We start from the raw sequence: 21,587 nt of genomic DNA on the forward strand, positions 1-21,587 counted from the left end.
GTTTTACTGTACGCGACAACTAGTATATGTACACAGTACAGCCTCGGACTACAGTCTGTCAACCATGGTCAACAGGCTGGCCGCCCCAATGCCAATGGCAATGGTGGGACTGCTCTTCCATTACTACGCCTCTCAGTCTTATTACTGTGACAACTAAGTGAGTTACTATAAAAATATTAGTTTCTTTCAGTCTGAGTCTCACTGAGTGCCATGTCACAGACTACATTGTAGTACACGTCACAGTACATGTACATGCCATTGTCCTAGTACTACTACCGTAAAGTACCGCCAGAGCGCCCCACCATCTCATCCTTTCGTGGTCGTAATGTGGAGGTGGTCTGCTGTCTATAGGTCATACGACATGAACCTTGTACACATATTTTTTATTTTTTTTACGTAAACTGAGCCTCTTGTACGGGCAAAATAACACATTTTGTGAAGAATCAACACATATATAAAAACGAATCATCAGATACAGTATTCACATATTGCACGTTTTGCAGTCAATCCGTACCTTCGAGCGGACACAAGCTCCACACAAAAACCGGCCAAGTGTGACCTTAGTACACTAAGATTCTCACGCCGTACAAACTTCGTTGCACTCTGCCATACGATTTCCCTTCCTCTGGCTGTAAAATCAAGGTGGGGCGCTCTCGCGAGACGGGGCGCTCTGGCGGTACTTTACGGTAGTAGTAGTACTACAGTACAAGTACAATGTAGATCTACATGTAGTTGGTTGACAGCATGTAAAAAGGTCAGTGGAGCGGACCACCGTGTTTCAGGGAAACAGTGACCTTACTACAACCATCTGTGGTATTGGTAGAGCCCTGGTCTTGCGACCATCTTAACTGTATGACTATGAGTGTCAGGGTGTCAGCCCCGGTTCTGACCCTCTGTATTCTACTATTTCTAGGGAGTTACCCTTGTCTTCTTGTAACTCGATAGACTCATACAGAGGGTCAGAACCGGGGCCAACACCCATACAGTTCAGATGGTCGCAAGACCGGGGCTCTACCAACCGAGGACGGTTGTAGTAAGGTCACTGTTTCCTAACACGATAGACCTCCACCTAGGTCCTTGTTACATGCTGTCAACCAACAACATGTTCTCAACAAAAGGTTTATCTCATACAGTACCAAGTACATGATTGTACAATGTCATGTAGTAGGCATACATCTGCACTTGTCCTGCACCATACAAACAATCCAGACGTGAGCAGCCGCAGTTCAAGTCACACACTACATCGTACACACATAGTGACATACTGAACATTGACTTGTGCAAGCATATCGCTAGCCAAGACCCTAGCCCCAAGCCCAAGCCAAGGCCAAGACAAGAGTAGACTAATGACTCGATGATGTGCTACACTGTGCTACAGCAGATCTACAGCTGGTCTGTATAAACATCATCAGTGATCATGCCATGGCTTACCGGAATGATTATTGTGCTCTTGCTGTAGTGTATCAATCGCTACGCACTGGCAAACTGAAATGCAGCAGCTACTACTGTACTAGTAGTACTAGATACTCGCAACCACAAGTCCCGAGACAGCACCTCCGCCTCCGGCTAGCATTAGCCTGATTAGGCTGAGGCCAGTGAGGGCGCATTGTCCTCCGCTGGCTATCCTTGACAGATTGCCCCCAGTGGCGCAAGTGATGTTTGGTATCCTTGTCCGAGCCGCGGGGCTATGAGTTCACCTGTCTGCTTGATATTGACAGACGGACAGACAGTGAACCGCGGTTCATTGCACTTCAATCTTCGCACTCATGCAGAACTGAGTGAAGTCCGAAGTCTGAGCTACGCGACGAATAATGGAATATGTTTGAGGCACTCACATCGCGATCAGCTCGCACTGTTACTCGTAGTTTGCAGTCCTCGACTGGCTGGAGTCATGATCAGGCTCACTCCCTTCTGACACCGTGCGTGATCACTGGCAGAAGACAGACCCGTGCCTGGTGGATCTACAAGACAACCGAGTCACGGTGAAGACGTCAACGTAAGGTCGCTGTCTCAGTCTTTTTGCACTCCAGCTTCGTGGCTTGTGTGCACGTCGTTTGAGATCTGACAGCAGCCAATGCCATGTTGCCGTCACTCTACTGTCTCTTCTAGTCTAGCTCTATCTCAATGTCGCTGCTCGTCGTTTTCTCGCATCCGAAACAGACCGTCAATGCAGCAGCAGTAGTAGCCAGTACACAGGGTAGTCTACATGCGCAATGTAACCGTGAGCAATCCAGGCATTGCCTTTCACTCACTCGGAGTCGTATGATTCGTATCGGATGTTTTTTTCTTCTTCTTTCATTTTTGGCCTTACCTATCGGGTTGTGATAGTCGAGGCTTTTCCCTCTTGAAAAGGACTGTTGGTCGAGGACAAACGAGCCGCTGGCTATGGCCTGGTTTGCCCGGAATAGAGAGTCGCTTCCCGCGCTCTTACTATTGGTGCTTACCGCGGCGGTTGCTGTTGTCCGCGCTCAAGACTTCGTGGGTGTTGGAGATCCTGCGGCACTGCTGCCTCCTCCGGCTAGTAGTGAGTAGCTAAGAGAGTCATTACAAACTGTATTATCATGATAGTTGGGTTACTCTGTGAGGAGGTAGATTTACTACACAAAGTGACTTATAGTACTAGTAATTGCAACCTGTGGACACCGCGATACTGTTAGCTGTGTGCTTGCATGCAGCTCCTTCCCAACTGAGCCTCAGCTGCTGGTTAGAAGTACACTCTGGTAGAATCTTCTGACTGTTTGAAGCAAGGGTTTAGAGTAAACGCACACTCGATGTCATAATGGCTGGGTGCGAACTGTCCGACTTTTTCAGCTTCGTTATTTTTTGCAACACGCATGTGCAAGTACACGTGCTGGTGTTCACAACTCACACACTTGAACTTCTTGCCACTACTATAATATTATGAGTCTACATGGTCTATGACTGTAGATGTACATAGACTGTACATAGTACACTGATCACTAGTAGTAGTATTAGCAGTACAGCACTACAGGTGCAAGTGCAAAGGAGGACTAGACTGTTATGTACATGTAGATTAGCGCCCGGCCTGACCCCTATCACACACACACACACATACACACACACACACACACACACACACACACACACACACACACACACACACACACACACACACACACACACACACACACACACACACACACACACACACACACACACACACACACACACACACACACACATACACACACACACACACACACACGTACACACACGTACACACCACCACCACCACGAAGGGTTTGATTAAAGGGGAAGCTGAGGCAAAAATCAAAATTTCACCAGTTGTAGTCTTCGGGGTGCTGAGTCGAATGGTCTTGGTCCGAGAAAGCTGAGACGCTCCCTTCCTACTTGAATCCCAATCGAACTCGCGCACTTCCACCGAAACTGGGTGACTGCGCCCTACTAGATGGGGATTTGTATGCAAAATGTCACTAAAAGCGCCATTTCGTTCTTATAAAAGCATGGATGACCGCGATTGGCCCATATGTTGTACTCTTTTGGACGCTGAGTCGACTAGTTTTGGTCCGAAAAGGCTGCGATGCAGCGTTCCTCCTTTATTCCCAATCAAACATGGTTGAACAAGCGGTCACGTGCTCCTGGGTGCCCAAATCACCTGGTCACCACGCCAGCAGGCGACAACTTTCACACCAAGGTTCAACTCGAGTTCAACTCGAGTGACAGGACTGCACCCAAAAAAGGTCAAACAGGCTAGTAAGTTGTATCCTGCAGGCACGGTGACCAGGTGACTGGTGTACGCAGCAGCACGTGACCACTTGTTCGACCATGTTCGATTGGGAATAAAGGAGGAACGCTGCATCGCAGCCTTTTCGGACCAAAACCAGTCGACTCAGCGTCCAAAAGACTACAACATATGGGCCAATCGCGGTCATCCGTGCTTTTATAAGAACGCAATGGCGCTTTTAGTGACAGTTTGCATACAAATCCCCATCTAGTAGGGCGCAGTCACCCAGTTTCGGTGGAAGTGCGCGAGTTCGATTGGGATTCAAGTAGGAAGGGAGCGTCTCAGCTTTCTCGGACCAAGACCATTCGACTCAGCACCCCGAAGACTACAACTGGTGAAATTTTGATTTTTGCCTTAACTTCCCCTTAAAAAAAATGGGGTGGACAACTCTAGCGGTGCGATACAAGTACTGCACTGTATACATGGTATACGTGCATTATGTATATGTGCATTATGTATATGTGCATTATGTATACGTGCATTAGCACAGGAAGTACATGTACATCTGAGATTGACCGAAAGACCACAGGACCACAGGACAGGCAGGGGGGGGGGGGGGGGTACAAACAGAAGACACAGCAAAAGAAGTGCAGGCAAATCATTCAAGCTTTATAGCCCCTTCAACAGTGTGCAAGTCACATTGTCCTGTGATAGACGCCAGGTGAATAGCCTGCGGCGGGTACTACAGCCAACACAGTGAAGCCCTGCAGTCCTGCACTGGCTTAGGCAAGTTCCTATAGCGGACAATAGCACACAGCTAATGCAGCTCTGCCTCTGACTGCTAGACTATGATACCTGTATAGTAGCCATGCAGTTTGACCCGCTGCTTTCAAGTGACACCATCGCGCTGATTCTCTCCGGTGCATGCCTGTGATTGCTTGGCAGATGCGGAAGTAGGACAAGATGTTGGTGCCGACTCAAAGCTGCTGGATGCGCTTGCAGCCGCCTGCAGGAACCAGGAGGGGTCGGACATATGCCCGGTGGACAGCAACTTCTGCTTGTCGGACGGCCAGTGTGGAGCGGGACAGCTGTGTACGTGCGTGCGTGGATGCCATCAGCTGCTCTGCCAGACTTTCAAGCCGGAAGGTGCGTAACTTGGCACTAACGTAGGCTGATAACTCACAATGAATAGTCTATGAAATGCGTGAATGACTGAACTGTATGTGACACCCAGTGTTCAACTTGAATAATCCTTGATTGGGGAAATGCAGAAGCAGAGTAAATGTTATCACGGGATGCTTTGTTCCGGCCTTTCATGTAAATCTGGGGACAACGCTGATAACCAGATTGGGTGAGAGAACTGTCAAGTGCCAGCTACATGTTAATTATATCTTCACACTTGCCACGTGATCGTTGCCACGGTTTGACCCAATCAGAGCGGTCACAGGCTGGGCATGAACCTCTGATCATGCCCTGCCAGCCACGTCTACTACCATGCACCGCGCTGTACACCCCATCACGTGATCATTCATGCCCTCCTACCATGTGTGAATGAGTATATTCACACATGGTAGGAGGGCATGAATGAATGAATTCACACATGGGTATTTTCACACATGGGTATATTCACACATGGGTATATTCACACATGGCCATGGGTATATTCGACATACATGCCGTGCTATTCAGGTCCTTGACCAATCAGCACGTCCCGAGAGCGTGTGGAGGTGAAACTGAGCACGACGGGATGAAGGTATAAAAGGAAGGCACTCCTAGGGGTGGTGGTCGGGGACGTGGAGGACTCAGCTTGTGAGCTTCAGGTCCGTACTCTCTCTCGTCGACGGTCGAGGGCTGCTCGAGGGCCTGAAACCTCACCTTCCTTGAGATGACCTGAATCAACAAAAGATGAAACTTCACCTTGGTCGACATGAAACTTCAGAACTGAGAGCTGAGAGCGCATGGAGCGGAACTTCAGGACCTGAAACTTTATGAGCTGAAACTTCAGAACGAAATTTCAGCCGTACCGTGCGCGCGGTCGAGGGCTTGCCCGAGAGCGCACGGAGCTTACTTCAGAACGAAACTTCAGAACGAAACTTCAGCCGTGCGCTCGACGGCTTGCCCGAGAGCGCACGGACGTGGAACTTCAGCTTGTGAGTTTCTGCCATTGTTGTGCAACGAATGCTATAAAGGACTTGAGAACTTGGGAAGGCAGGCACTCGGTGTTTCTAGTTGATGTATTTCAAGTTCGATTTATGCAGATTAGTGCAGTACAGTGGCTTTGTTTGCGCTGCTAGCATGCTGCGGGTGCGCTTGCACGTGCACGTTCTACTGAGGAGAGCGTTGTGGTTTTCGCTTGTGCTGTCCTGCGTGGGTGGCAGTGTGAAATACAATCAGACATGGATGTCAGTGCAGGTATCGTTGATTCCGGCCCTCGAGCGGCCTGCGGCCTTCGGCCTTGGGCCGCTCTCGGGCCTGAATCAACGATACTGCCCTGACATCCATGTCTGATTCTATACATCATGGTCGGCTTAGGGGAGAAAGAGAACTTCACAACACTTCCTCATATTCCTACATGTTTTGTTGTTGCCGCAATGATCACGCAGCCTCGCACGTCTTCAGTATGCGTAGTGTACGTCAGTGTATGTGGTTATCAGATCGACTTCTAGCTTCTCAGTGAAGTAGCCACTGTCTACACCGTGTGCTCCATCAGGGTTTACACTCAGTGTTACATGTGCCAGTATAGACTGATCTATTTCATCACCATGATTTTCTGTGCACTTGAAGGTGGATAAGAGACCATACCATTGCACATGGTGACTTCTTTTGTCAATGTAACTTATGCAAGGTAGGTTGAAAAATCATCGACTCGGAACACTGAATTGAAGCCAACTTGAATCGTGGCTGTGCGGGTGTAGGTGGAAGATTTGTTGCAGTGGTGTGTTTGGCGCCAGAGATGGAAGGCGCCGGAGATGGAAGAATCCGGATCTACGAGCATGATATCCATGCCCTGAATGCAGGCAGTTCCAGCTACATGTACAACCAAGATCTTAAATAAGCTTTCAAGAGTTTGCAACTCTGGACACCCTTTCTATGGGGTCCACCGACGGAGAAAACTCACATCACGGGTGGGTGTGGTGCTCCTCTTCACGGTACGTTCCCAGTTCGCTTAGCGGCTATGTGCCCTGGGGTGGTGGTGTGTTTTGCGGTGTGTACAGATAGCTGCCCGCGTCACCCCATCCCAGTGCATGGGTACGTGATAGACAAGCACGCCAGTGTGGAGTTTCACTGTGGCGACGCGCACAGGCTGATCGGACCACGCAACAAGACATGCATCAGCGGCCTATGGCGTCCATTGAACGACTTTCCCAAGTGCAAGAGTAAGTGTTTGAATCATAATCATTTCATTGGTCTCACGGTAACTGTCGTACGGTATATACACAGAAGTTATTGTGCTAATAAGAAACCCCCCTGGAATTATGTGGCTGATTTGACTGATTGATCATGGACTGATAGTCTTTGGACTGAATACGTGTAGCTATACTGCATATCAATACCTAAAGCCGCACTGTTTGGTCTATAGCTTGTAGAGCACTCTAAGGACTTCCGAGTCGCTTTCTAGCAGTTATACGTACTGTGCTGGAAGGTAAAGCTCCCTGCTATGCCCCAGTCCTGTGTGTGTAGTTATAAGATGCTCATACATAATCTATGTGAACTCACTCTTACTTTGTTAGTCCAGTGTGCATGGCATGTACAAGGGTTTGCATGATTCCGAGTATAGTTGGTTTGACTTGTTTAAAAAAAGTGTCTCTCAATTAATGCAATGAACATAACTCTCAAGTTAGTTTGTCTAACAAGTAACATAGTTGGTGCTCACACGCCCTCTCTGTGTCTGCTTGCACCCGCTTGCTCACACAGTACTGAAATGTGAAGACCATCCCGCTGCACCTGAGAATGGCTTTGTGGTGTTCTCACCGCCCGGACGCACCCGCCGTGCCGGAACCAGAGCCGAGTTCTCATGTCGCACTGGCTACAGCCTGCAGGGCAACTCTGACATTCGCTGCACGAAGCACAACGGACAGGCTGTCTGGACTGGAAAGGCTGCAACGTGCAGACGTAAGAATGCCATGCACAGTCGGCTAACACAGCCCGTATCTTGTCAGTGCACTTTGGAATTTGGATGGTCTTGAAATTTGGCATAATGTTGGGTGTCACAATGCAGAACAGCGCCATTACTATGATGCTCAATAAGGATCATTAAAAAAAACATCTGTCTTATAGTCTTTAAAAAGGTATTGCCTTTGTGCATCATGGGTTTGGCTCAGTATACATCCTCTGATGGTTTTGTCATTGTCATCGTTGACATTGCCATTGCCATTATCCCATGCTGGTCACGCTGTATCAAATAGGTGATGGAGGTTGGGGAGACTGGCTTGGCTGGACACCGTGCTCTATTTCCTGTCAGGAGAAACCCGAGGACGTCGGCGTGCAGGAGCGGCAGCGCCCGTGTAACAATCCCGAACCGGAGAGCGGTGGCAAGCCGTGTGTGGGGCAGAGTGTGGAGGTCAGGGAATGCCGGCCAAACACCATCTGTGAAAGTAAGCACCATGCGTATGACTACAAGACCCAGTACATGTACAGTGTGGCGGCACTGTAGCATGCGCTATGTTGTATGCTTGCGAACTTGCATGAACTTCAAGGTTCAGATTAGGATACCAATTATGTTGCCGCTATGCCCAATATCATATTGCCGTATGTACCTTATCATCCTAAATGGAGTTGTGAGTGGACTTGAACTGGCCTAGTTGCCGGTACACTATCCTGGTGCATGCATATGTGTCCTGCGGCGGTGGCTACTGTTGTGCCACTGACATGACACTGAATGCGGCTGCATGCAGGCATGTGTGCGTGTGTGTTGACGATGCTGCGACACGAGTGTTCAGTTCAGTTTCGTTGTCACGGTTGACGCACCGATTGAACGGGCATATATGCCTTCTTGCATGGATAGCACAGGGTACCCACAGCTCCTATGGCCTGGTGGATATGACGTCGTAAACTTGAAAACTGAGTTTGTAGAAGTCCAGGTAGGTACTTGTCTTGGAACAAAACTGAGTCAAAATACCACATTTCTTTCTCCCTGTTGTCGTCATCCAGTTGAGAGATTATTGGAACAGGTCCCTGTTGTCTGGGACGACTGGTCCAACTGCTCTGCGGAGTGCGGCATGGGTGAGAGGTATCGCACTCGTAACTGCAGCATGGCTGATTCCTATCTAGGTGGCGAAGAATGCAACTGGAATGAAACTCAGACACAGAGCTGTATGGAGGCACCTTGCCCAGGTGAGCCGAGTGCAGCGTATGCCGTATCCCGGCCTGTATTGCCAATTTAGTAGTGCACGTGATCGGTCTGATTTGTTCAGTGTTGCCTGATGAAATACACGTTCATGCAGAGCCCCAATCGAGAACCACTGTATCCAGCCAAGTACTGCAAGCACACTCTACTGCAGCATTACTATCCACCCAAGCTGCCCCGCAGGCCCGAGCGTTATGCTTACATAGCCAGTGTAATGGTCAATGACATCGGCGGCACCGGATTTTAAATCCATGCCAATGTAGCAATCCGTTAGTATTTACTGAGCAGCATTGCGGCATGATTCTCGGGTAATGCTCTGGTGATCGTGTCCCTTGCAGTTGATGGTATCTGGTCGGACTGGACGCCTTGGACAGTGTGCTCCAGCACGTGTGGCCTGGGTACATTCTCACGCAGCAGGTCATGTGACAATCCTGTTCCCATGTATGGCGGTCTAAACTGCACTGGTCTCGGCATTCAGGTGGGCCAATGTCTTGATGCACATTGTCCAGGTAAGATGAATCTACTGATTAAAAAGTCGGATGTTGAGCCAATAGTAATATGTAAAGAGAAAAGGACCTATCGTTACGTGTTATGACCAACAGCCCACCAAAGTAACGAGATAATATGCAGTCAGATAGTGCGACGATACCATTTGTATGCACAGCGTACATTCACTGTGATGTTTCAAAGTCAGTCTCTTAGTGCGCGTCCAATCCAGATAATTATGAAATAGTATCCGAGTGTGCGCGCAGTACCAGATGGTATCTGGACAAACGGCACCAGTCACTGATGAGTGTAGATCGGAGCTGGCATTGCCCGCATGCAAGTGCAATATTTCATTCATCGTATCCCCCGTGGCTGTTACATGCACAGCACGTGACACCTTTCCAATGTGATTTTCACCATGTCTGTTATTGTTGCTGTTACGTTTCTACAGTTCATGGAGGTTGGAGTGAGTGGGAGAACATCAGTGACTGCAGCCAGACATGCGGATTTGGAATTCTCATCCAGCGTCGTGATTGCAACAATCCCACTCCAATCCACGGTGGCCGATACTGCCCGGGACCACATCAGCTGGTCGAGCCTTGTCGTAGGAAGCCATGCTCAGGTGACTGTCATGCAATGTTAGATCATGTATAGAGTCTTGGCGTGTCTGCTGCTGCTGCTGCTGCTGCTGCATGAACTACTAGCCAAGTACAAGTAGGTATTGTTGTGTGTGGTGGTTTAAACTTTGTTGCAAAGTACACTGAAACTTGAAGACCAATGATGGCCTTTCAGCACCTAACCAGCAGCTACCAATTCCAAGGGAGATGTTGGAGGGTGTGTGGCATTCTTCTGTACACATAAAGTACGGTGTACTGATGACAACTAGCACTGCCCGTTGGAATGCTATGCACGATGTGCACTATTGCTTACAGCCATGTCTGGCGCCGGGCTACAAGCAATGTTCCGTACTTTGTTGTTGTTGTTGATGTTGTTCAGCAGAGCATGGATCATACTGACAACACAGCATACACGGCTATACATGCATATCCAGACTATGCTATACATGTATATTCGGACACTGCTAAATCAAGTTCCCAGACACATGATCACAGTAACTGATGTTGCTGTACATTGGACCATGTCTTGCCAACTGTGTTTGCCCGATGTTTAGTCGATGGCGGCTGGTCAGACTGGTTGCCTCTGGTTGTGGGCTGCTCAAAGACGTGCGGCGATGGGCAGAGGGTGATGTTCCGTACCTGCACCAATCCAGTGCCGAGCAATGGCGGAAGGCCATGTGACGGCCCGCAGCTGCTGACACGCACATGCAGTACAAACATTTCTTGTCCAGGTGAGTCATCAATCATCAGTAATACCACAGTAGGTAGTCCCCGCATCCGTATTGGGGATCTGTTGGTTTTTTCCTCTTTTGTCACGGTACTCCACTGACCATCACTGAAAGGATCTCTTTCAAAGTTGGGGTAATTTGGTTCCAAAATGATAGCCTGAACAGATAATTGTCCTGCAGGAAGGACACTTGTCCAGGACAGAATATCGCTTTCCTTTACCAGTCCATTTCTGGACATAGTTCTTGTTCAAAAATGACACCCTTGCGGTGTCTGGCTATTAGTGGCTAACTTTTGAAAGTGATACAAATATGTACAGTCTGGTAGTCACAACACTAGCTCTGCTGCCAACATAGTTAGCCATCCAGCGCATACAAGCAGCCTGCCAAACCCTCTACTCGGCAAGCTTGGGCCTGCAAGAAAGCACCACTCCCTGCTTAAAGCAACAACAGCACTGAAAGTAAAGCTTGTACATCCACTTTACAACCGGCTATATAATTGTGTTCAAAAACAAAGTTGGCTGAGGAAGTGTTGCACCTGCCATGCTTACAACAGTAGTAGATGCATCATGTCCTACTTTTAAGTACACTAAAACCTGTAATGGCGACCACTCGGATATGGCGACCACTTTTCCTTGTCACGGACGCATTCACATTCAAAACAGCTCGGATAAGGCGACCACTCGCTCAACACGACAGACGACGACCACCCATCCGCGACCGCGTTGCACAGTGCTAGTACATGTAAATGCACAATGTACGTATCCACTATTACATGGTGCACCATGCATGGTAGATCTACACATCAGTGCAGGAAGTGTAGATGTGCATGGTGCATGCACACCACTTGACAGGTCTGAGGACCCCAGGCCAGGCACATGAGTCGTGCTAGAGTAGCATAGGAGGTGTGTGCACTGCAATACACTGATCAAACTGATGTATCACATGTGGATATGGTCACGTGACCCACTGAACCTGGATATGAAGACCACCTGGCCATGGCGACCACTTTTTCTCGTCCCTTGAGGGATCGCCTTAGACAGGTTTCACTGTAGTTCAACTTGCATGTACTTCAACGTATGCTGCAATAGGTTAAACATGTTGCTTGCTTGTATTCAAACTTGGTGTGCCTCTCTTTCTCACTTCTGTGTTCCCGTCCCCGGCGGCGCCAGTACACGGCGGATGGTCGGAATGGAATACCAGCTCAAGCTGCTCGGTGACCTGCGGCACGGGCTTTGGCGAGGAAATGCGCACCTGCACCGCACCGTCGCCCAGCTTTGGCGGCGATTCGTGCCGTGGAGAGAGCACCCGCTTGCAGCTATGCAGCTCAGAGCAACCATGCCCAGGTAACATTATAGGCTAATCCAGGGAATAAAAATCACTCTGGGAGGGGTTCAGGCTAATACAAACAAAAAGAGTAAATCATCTTGTCCATTCCCAAAGGGAACTCCCGACGGCCGCTAACACCCGGTAAACCCTAGCGGTAGGTGCAGCGCCTAGCGGTGGGGGTGAGTGGACAAGTCTCACCACCACTGGCAGAAGTCACAGTGCCGAGAAACCCCGTTCAGGCTAATACGGGTGAGCCAAGTAATCGTTTCTATGCCCATCTATAGAGGTTATGTGAGAGACGTCATAATGACGAGTCGGCAGATTTCCGAAATCTCTTATGGGTGCTAAGCGTACAGCGGAACTGCTCAGTCATGGGCACACGGGTACATGACAGTGAGTCGCTAGTGCATCGCTAGCGTGCGCTGTGCAGAGACTTTGCCAAGGCATCAACACTGATGATGTAATCGCATAACCTCTGTATCCTGCACTGCAGGGGGGGGGGGGGCAGTGACCAGGGCCCGGCTGTTTAGTGTTTTACCCAGCGCATACAGCCTGGTATTGGTTGAGACGGATACTGTAAACCGTGAAATTATTGCCATGGTCTAATTTCTGCGAAATTCGCGACCGTTTGGAAATCGCGAAATTTAGACAGCGCGAAAAGGAGATCCATGAAAGGTTTAGCAAGAATGCCACAGGTTTAGCAAGAATGCCATTCTGCAATCGCAAAATTAAAACCTCGCAAACCTGTCCGGATTCTGAAAACGTGAACTAATAACGCCGCGAAAATGTCACGCTTTACAGTATCTCATTGATTGAGACGGATATCTAGGATGAGAGTTGTGTTTTCCCTAGTCCGCTGCCCGTACAGGTGAACCTGATAGACGTATAGTCAAGTAGACAACCTATGCAGCACCAGCGGCAGTTTTTTTTATTGTGCTAAGTCAGCGGCCCCAAAGCAGGACCATCTATATGCTATTCTAAAGAGAGCAATGTGTGGTACATGCATTACACTGTGCGTGTGTGTGTGTGTGTGTGTGTGTGCGTGTGTGTGTGTGTGTGTGTGTGTGTGTGTGTGTGTGTGTGTGCGTGCGTGCGTGTGTGTGTGTATGTATGTGTGTGTGTGTGTGTGTGTGTGTGTGTGTGTGTGTGTGTTTGCCGTGTGCAGTCAACGGTAGGTGGTTTGCATGGAAGGCGTGGACGGAGTGCAGTGTCAGCTGTGGCAGTGGTACACAGCAGCGTCATCGAGACTGCTCTGCGCCCAGCAATGGAGGACTGGTGTGCGTCGGTGCAGCTCAAGAGCAACGAGAGTGCAATGTTCAGCAATGTCCTGGTAACTTTAACTCAATGCACATGTTGGCATTACAGAGCATGTTCAGTTGGGTGCATGTGCAGCACACTCCAGGCTTTTGTCTTACAGTACCAGTACTGTCGGTTGGCGAAGACCTGCGGCTCAGCCTCCTAGCCCAGGCCATTCCTATTTTCACGTACTACAGTCTATGCAAAGTCGAGTCACCGTGTGTACATTGGTATGCTGTGCTTGGTGAAATCCTAGCCTGTTCGTTCTCTGGCCGTGACTCCGTTCTCCGGCACCTGACAGTGCTGTATAATAGTATTCTGACATCCATCACCCCATTCCACAGCGCCCTACACGCCAGTAGTCCATGCCGGGGTCTACACGATGCTCAGCACCTGATTACAACTGTTGGGTCCACCGGGAGTTTGATCATTGGACTGAGAGGGTGACAAAGTGGTGCTTCCTGAAGCAGCCACCTGTCATTGAGTCCCATTGCCCTCCTTCCGGCCAATACGTGTGTTTGAAAATGACAATGTTGATGTGTGCGCGCGTATGTGTGTGTGCGTGTGTCCATGTGCATGTGTCCATGTGCATGTGTTTGTGCCACTGTGCTTTGTGTGGTATTTTAAATCCTCAGTGCATGGCAACTGGTCTGAGTGGAAGGACTGGTCGGACTGCTCCGTGACGTGTGGCTCCGGTGTGCGGTCGCGTTCCCGTGACTGCAGCAGTCCATCTCCTCGCTTTGGTGGATATCCGTGCAGTGGAAGCTCAGAGGAAGTGAAGATCTGCAATGTTCAGCCTTGCCCAGGTCGGTTCACCGTTACCAATCTTTAACCATGAAGAACACGTATATGTTGGTCATGTGCATGCATTGCTCAAGATACGGTGTAAATAGATAAAATGTCACGGTGAGTGTGTGGGCGGTGTGTGGGTGGGCGGTTTGGGCGGCTGGGTGGTGTGTGTGGGGTGGGGGGGGGGGGGGGGGAGGAGGGTGGTTTGGGCGGTGGTGTGGATGTTGTGTTGGTGGTGCGTCACGGGGGCAGTGTGTGGGTGGTGTGCACTGTGCACATCGTTTTTGCCTCGTCGTTGACTTGAGCATGTGCCTTTCCATATCGCTATGTGTGTATGTCATCTATTCATAGTCATTAGAGAGGTTAAGCTGCACGTTAGTTCTGACGTGACGCGCAATTTCACGTCAAATTGGGTGTAAAACTCCAAATTTCGACGTGAGCTGCAGGTCACTCGCGTTGTTTTCAAACGTGCAAGACAAATAACGCGAGCTGAACTTTCGCGTCACGTCAAAATCCACGTGCAGCTCAACCTCTCGATGATGCTTTCCCCCTGTGTGTATGTGTCTGTGCATGATGCATATGCATGTGTCTGTGTGTCTGTGTGTCTGTGATCATGGTGACTGTGACTGACTCGGGCGGTGCATATGTCTGTGTTTCATCATGGTGACTGTGAATATGTGACTGTGTACCGTATTTTTTTAAGTCGCACTCGATTATAAGTCGCATCCCCATTTTCAGGTTTGAGCAATTTTGTTGCGATATTATTCACTTCAGTAGTAAGTCATGCTCGATTGTATGTCGCACCCCCTTTTTTACCCTGAATTTTAGTGTAAGAAGGTGCGACTTATAATCGGGGAAATACGGTATGTGGCTGTGAATGTGTGTGTTTGACCATGGTGCCTGTGAATGTGTATCTGTGATCATGGTGACTGTGTGAGCAGTGCATGGAGATTGGTCGGTTTGGGAAGACTGGTCGGACTGCTCGGTGTCCTGTGGAGCTGATGGCGGAATTCAAAGTAAACGTCGCCACTGTAACAATCCGTATCCGCAGAATGGTGGCACACCCTGCCCTGGACCGGCTGTGGAGATAAGGGACTGTACAACACAAGTACCATGTCCAAGTATGTGCTGAGGCAATCAAGTCTGATTTTAACGTTAGATCTGGGTGCATGCGTGCATATATTGGTATTTGATAACTGACCTAGTATTACCGAGCGAACTGTAAACTTCAGTGCAGCATTCAATGGGCTGTTCATCAACTTGATTCACATGTGCATGCGTGCAGTGCTTACTCGGACATTGTGATAGCCTTGCGGGATACTTGTGTGTGCTATGACAGTTGACGGAGGATGGACGAACTGGACGGAGTGGTCGCACTGCTCCGAGACATGTGGCGTGCAGGGCTTCAAACTGAGATACCGCAACTGCACCAACCCTGCGCCACAACACGATGGACGTCTATGTCCTGGATCTTCTCAGCGGATCAAGCACTGTACTGAACCTCCGTGCGCTGGTAGGTTCTTAGCCCCAATGATGTGAAGTATGTATGCGTTCTGGACATGTATAGCTCATAGTTGGCTAATACACTCATACCTTGGCTAACCGGACACTGAAGTTACGGGCCCGTAACTTAAGTCTACCGGGCACCCTTTTGGGCACGTTTCAGTGTAAATATTGCTACTCTTTTGTCACAGGCTTTTTGTGGTAATGGTGATGTCATACATGTATGCTGTAATATATGTCCTTTCCCCGTCAAAATGCATGATAAACAAAGTATGAGTGTAATGTATGTATGTGGATGTGTTGTCAATGGTGTTCCTCCACTGATAAACGAAGTATGAGTGTAATGTGTGTATGTGTATGTGTTGTCAATGGTGTGCCTCCACAGTGGACGGTTACTGGCATAGCTGGGGAAGGTGGTCCCCATGCGATGCTCTCTGCGGACAAGGATTGAAGTCTCGGAGCAGGACATGCCAGCCTCCAGAGCATGGCGGACAGCCATGTGCTGGCAGCAACTATCAGACAGCACTCTGCACTTCTTCAGTGCCTTGCAAGAGTAAGCTACTAGCACGCTGTATAATTGGGAGAAAATACGATAACTCCGAGGACTTGTCAGCAAGCTTTGAGGACCTTTGGGTATGCATAGACCACTTATAGTCATCCGTAATGTTTGGCGGCTATTGTGCTTTTGTGAACTGTTGGAGCAAAAATGATGATTTGGTTCAGAACCAGAAGTACTTCGAAGTAGTTTTATTCGTCACCAAATTGTCCATGCTTGAAATGGCAAATCCAGCAGCTACGTTCGGAAGTTGCTCGAAATTATGAAACTCAGGTGAGTTACAAGGAAACGGATGCAATGGGGTTGACAATTTGCGGGACCAGGTTGTCATGCTTGAATGAGTGTGAACTGAGTTGTGACATGTGATGGTGTTAAAACAGAGAGTTCTGTTCATTAGTTTTAAGGAAAGTTGCAAACGGGAAAAGTCTGAAGAAACAAATTAGCCCGGACGACATCACCAGGACTCGAACCACAGACCCTCGCTTACTGCCAGCGATGCTCTACCACTAAGCTATGGTGCAGTCATCATCAATGAGTGCTATATCAGGACCGTCGGAGGGAGTTTCTGACTGGTCCTGTAGTAACATGGCCTTTCGTACTTTGTGTATGATAATGACAGGTGCACGTTTCATCCCCAGCAAATAACACTTGTTGGTGGCCAAAAGGTTGGTCCTGAGATGACCTGACCAACCGGACCGGTTCTGGCAGGCCTGTATGTGAGCATATGTTGATGTCATACTTGCCAACCCAGCCAAAGCAAATCCCTTAGTCACACACCCCGTTTCCCTTCATTTTCTCTCATTTCCTTTATTTTCCTGTTTTTCGCCAATTTCGGCCATTTTTTCTTATTTTGGACAATTTTTGATAATTTTTGGGTATTTTCTGCAGTTTTGGGGCAACTTTTTTCTTTCTTTTTATTCATTTCTAACCCATTGCTCATTGCGGAACCAAAACCAGAGTTTCTTTTTTGTCAGATCGCCCTTACATGTGTGATTCTGTGAAATGCAGGGCCGCATGTGCAACTTGATCGTCACACCACAAAGACAACCTTTTTTATGAACACTCATGGTTCAGTGCCAATACCGGTAGTTTTTCGATCAAAGTCAAAAAGCCCCGGTATGCCGGTAGTGACCGTAGTTTCTCGGTATAATACCGGGAAAATTGGTATGGTTGGCAAGTATGTGATGTGCATATCTGTGCTGTTGGTGCCTGCAGCTGAAGTGCATCTAGGCTGCTCGGCCGCCCAGCCGGGCACGGGCAAGATGACAAAGATTGCCTTCGAGCACCCGCTGCTGCGCTCCGTGCACCGATGCGCGCAGCGCTGTCGCCAGCACCTCACCAACTATGTCATAACGCACGGCGACTCGGCCTGCTACTGTGTCAACAACTACCATCATCATGCCCTGAGCCACTGTACACGAGATAACTTCCACGTCTATAAAGGCCTGACGGGAAGTGAGTTATTGCGTGAACTAACTTTTCATTCAAGTTTTTAAAGCCTTCTGGTGGCGCCATTTCAAGTTCAGTTTCTCCTCAGAAGCACTGGAAGGATATCTAGGGTGGATTGTTAATCACCGAATGTGCAGCTAGAAGTAAGGGGTACGTAACTGTTACATGGCCGATGGCGCATGCCAAGTGAAAGTGTCCAGTACCAGTGTATCGTGGTGTATAATTATGTATTCCGCCCCCTGAATGTGCTCAAACAAGAATCTCACTGGCCCGCTGTGGTATTCCCGCTGTGATCACAGAGGCGTGCTCGATTCGCAAACTGAAAATCCAGCCGTTCCAGGTCACGGTGTCCGTGTCTGTTCAGCAGCGCTTCACGACCAAGTGCGGCTTCATCTACTGGAGACGGTGCACTCGATACCGGTTAGTCTGATGTACATGTATGCATACACTGCATGGTTTTCTTGTTACCAGTACGTTTCGCACCGCTGCTATCTGCACAAGTCATCCATGCAGTACTAGAATCATGACTCGCCACACAGGGTTAAACGCATGACTCGGATATCTCTGATCCCTACCTGGACAGGTTACAACGAGGTCCAGGTCCCTTGCAGTGCCTTGCAGTGGCTCAATCCCCAGTAGTCCTGGCACTCACTTGAAAGTGATCCATGGCTGTCTGTGTCTCTAACTCGCAGAAGGACTGCCCAACGGTGCATATTTGGTGGCAGTTTGTACGGAAACACGCAATCTCATACGTACACGTTGCGCAAGCCGAGTTGATGACCTGGCGTAACATGAAAGAGATAGAATCGAGATGATGTTCTGGAGGTTCAGCGATGACATCATTCCTATTTTGAGTTGTTGTGTATGGAGTGGCAGCACAAGCATTGGTTTGGCATCAGTGCAATACTTGGAGGATACTGTAGAGCATGCCATGACATCGTTCATATGACCTCTGAAAGGCTGGCAGGATGTGCAGTGATGGAGGAGGGTCATGCCATGCATAGGTGGAGGCCATGGGCACGGTGCCAGGACGGAAAGGAGGACAAGAGTCAGGGTGATGCAGCAGAGCTGAGGGACAGGAAAGTGCTGTGATGGAGGCTAACGTTAACTGGTCACTTTATACTGGCAATCTAGGCACACACTGCATGACTCAAAGCAGCAGGAAAGTGCTGCAATGGAGGCTAGCTGGTCACTTTAGACTAGCAATCGAGTCACACACTGCATGACTCAAAGCAGACCTGTGTCAGGTAACAAAAGTCTACAACACAATGTCCATTGTAGCACATGTCACTGGCCACGTTCAGACCAGAGTGTGCTAAGCTAGCCGTCGTGCAGAGTAGAAACTAAGGAACAGGTACAGAACTTGCTCCTGTGTGTGTACATGTAGTCGAACCTGCCACACTGCCACTGGTCGCTGAGCATTGGGGGACAGATTTGTGATCCCATAACGGAAAAAGGCATGGCTATTATACTGGCGGCAGCGTACGGATACTAGTGTGTATGTGGTGTGTTGTGGTGCGCCTCGAGTCAAACTCATGGTGGCGACAGTTGATAACATTATATGGAGGCCATAATGTCAAGTAAGCTAGTGAGTGTACTTGACATATTTGTGACAACATGTCACCGCTAGTCAAGCCCAAAGCATGCATTCTGGACGTGCATGCGCGCTGGCTTACACAACTGACATGCATTGGACAATGATTGCCCGGCTTGATTGTTTTGGGGAAATTCCCAGGAATTTGACTTGGCTGTCGCAGCATACTGTCTGACCTTTGGTATAGCAGCCTCTTATGCATATCATGTCTATAGATTTCCGCATGGATTGCATCCGCGGTGGTTTGACCAAAGTGAAACGTAGCCGGCACTCAGCACTATGCATGCTTAGAAGCATACTGTCTGTGCTGATGCTCCGCACAGTTCCCGCCACTGCCAATACGTGCATGCAACATGATATTATCATGCAGAATCCCCAAATCACTTTTTGTTCATTCGTACCGGGATCACTGTACTGTCTCAAATGGACCAAGAGTACAGAGACACTGAGGTGATGCACTTGCCTTTGTGAGCCCTAGTGGTGACTAGTGGTGACTAGTGGTGACTAGTGAACCGTGTGCAAACAATACTCAGCCTACTCCTAGCATGAAGACGTGATCACATGACTGTGTGGTTTCTTGTAAGGCTCTTTTTAAAGCGACCTACTAAGTGCATTGTACACTATGATCTGTTGTTCTCAGCATACATTGGGCAATGACTTAGTGTGAGGGGATGGAGGTGTACAGTGGAAGGGGATCTCCCATGTGCTTCACTGGGGGATTTCCCTAGCTGGAAGTACAAGGTGCTTCAGACTGTTTTCAGACATGGGGACACCAGGGAGTAGTCAGACAGGACTGTAATAAAGTGTTGGGGTATTTATTCTTTACGCCTGGACTTGCTCTCTTTTCGTTGTATTCCGCCCTTACCTGCAGAACGATTACACGCTACCGAAGAGAAACTCGCTATAAGCAGGTGTATCACATCGTGCCGTGCTAGGCCGATGCTCGCTTGTATTTCTCACCAGCCGTGAATCAGGCCAAGATACCGGCTATGTCTGTCAGCCTATTGCATGCAGAGGCTATGCAATTACGTCATTAATTACGTCATTGTCACGTGATGTGTTTGTATGGAGTGGGGCGCCGGATCGCAAGCAACAGTTTGCCACTCCCCCATGCAAAGCAAGCGTGCACAGTACAGCAATGTATTTTCCTGCATGATAACCTCTAGTAGTGGATGGTAGCATTCATCATGACTACATGTCATGATGTGTAATTGACTCTCGGCACGGCCAGTGACTGACATTATCATCCACATGCTGTACTGGCTCCACCTCCGTGCAGCAAACTAGTAGCCACCGTCCCACACACATGCTATCCACCACCGGCCAGCACTCCCACTCACAGCGAGTCCAGCCCGACCTGCTGGTTATCATGGTTATGCACAAACTGTGAAGACTTGTATCGGCGGAGACTGAACATGCACTCCATGTTGCACGTGGCCATTTCATTCACTCACATTCTCGTTTGTCAAGAAGTACTTCAAAGGCACAATTATGATGAACTTATCACATAGCCGGACAAACTAGGCATACATTCATAGAAATGTATTAAATCTGCAGCCCTAGAATTGCTTCGTCCTTTGTGGACTCGTCATAGAAAGGTAGATATAGCAGAATACTTCAAATTCTTTAAAAAAATTGGTACAGCCTTTCAAGCTTTTGGTAGATACTGCATAATAATAATAATAAATGTTGTTGACGATGAGAACTAAAATCTCAAAATATATAATCTTTCAAGTTTCAACAGCATCAGGCAGCCATTGCTTTGTGTGTGCATGTTTGCCTGTAGTGGCCATGATCAGAATAAGGTACATAAGCAGTCCTGGCCGTGGCTACTAATCAATGGAATCAAGAGGAGCCAGGCCAGTAAAGATGAGGATTCAGGGTTCAGGGTATGGTCGTCTACAACGTATCAACATAAAGTTATCATTGGCCTCTCAGGTCCACATTGTGTCTAAGCGCACACTCTACATACTCCCACGTGCGGCAGAGATACACACATGACTTCAGTATGGCGTAGCGGAATCCCTGTCCGAAGGCTAAGCCAGCTCCATACCAGGACGAACTTGGTGTAGGAGTCGAGCGTGGTTCTTGCCTCTGCCGCTGCGGTGTGTCCTGCGTGCCCTGCGCCCCTTGCTCCCACTTCTCAGTCGCTGTGATGAGAAACTGTGCAACACGCTCCGTGCATTGCCG

General features: G+C 48.8%; 1 protein-coding gene across 1 annotated transcript; it reads left to right on the forward strand.

Moving 5' to 3' along the window:
• The first annotated feature begins 2,046 nt into the window (after positions 1–2,046).
• LOC135814728 (SCO-spondin-like) lies at positions 2,047–21,138 on the forward strand. Its single transcript, XM_065327897.1, has 18 exons — positions 2,047–2,524; positions 4,652–4,852; positions 6,922–7,083; positions 7,622–7,819; positions 8,113–8,301; positions 8,858–9,040; positions 9,392–9,562; positions 9,991–10,161; positions 10,711–10,887; positions 12,054–12,227; positions 13,376–13,540; positions 14,142–14,312; positions 15,237–15,416; positions 15,635–15,808; positions 16,184–16,351; positions 17,570–17,809; positions 18,103–18,223; positions 20,269–21,138. Exons 1-18 carry the CDS (start codon positions 2,386–2,388, stop codon positions 20,330–20,332), a joined length of 3,048 nt encoding a protein of 1,015 aa, XP_065183969.1. The 5' UTR covers positions 2,047–2,385; the 3' UTR covers positions 20,333–21,138.
• The last annotated feature ends 449 nt before the right edge of the window (positions 21,139–21,587 follow it).

This window comes from Sycon ciliatum, chromosome 4 (assembly GCF_964019385.1).
Source record: "Sycon ciliatum chromosome 4, ocSycCili1.1, whole genome shotgun sequence".
In the NCBI taxonomy this organism is placed as follows: domain Eukaryota; kingdom Metazoa; phylum Porifera; class Calcarea; order Leucosolenida; family Sycettidae; genus Sycon; species Sycon ciliatum.

Excerpts from the sequence above, each read along its gene's own strand:
- LOC135814728 (XM_065327897.1), top strand. The coding sequence starts at position 2,386 with ATGGCCTGGTTTGCCCGGAATAGAGAGTCGCTTCCCGCGCTCTTACTA. Across the intron at positions 10,888-12,053 it reads TACAAACATTTCTTGTCCAG|TACACGGCGGATGGTCGGAA; the intron begins GTGAGTCATCAA and ends CGGCGGCGCCAG. Across the intron at positions 18,224-20,268 it reads AGACGGTGCACTCGATACCG|AACGATTACACGCTACCGAA; the intron begins GTTAGTCTGATG and ends CCTTACCTGCAG.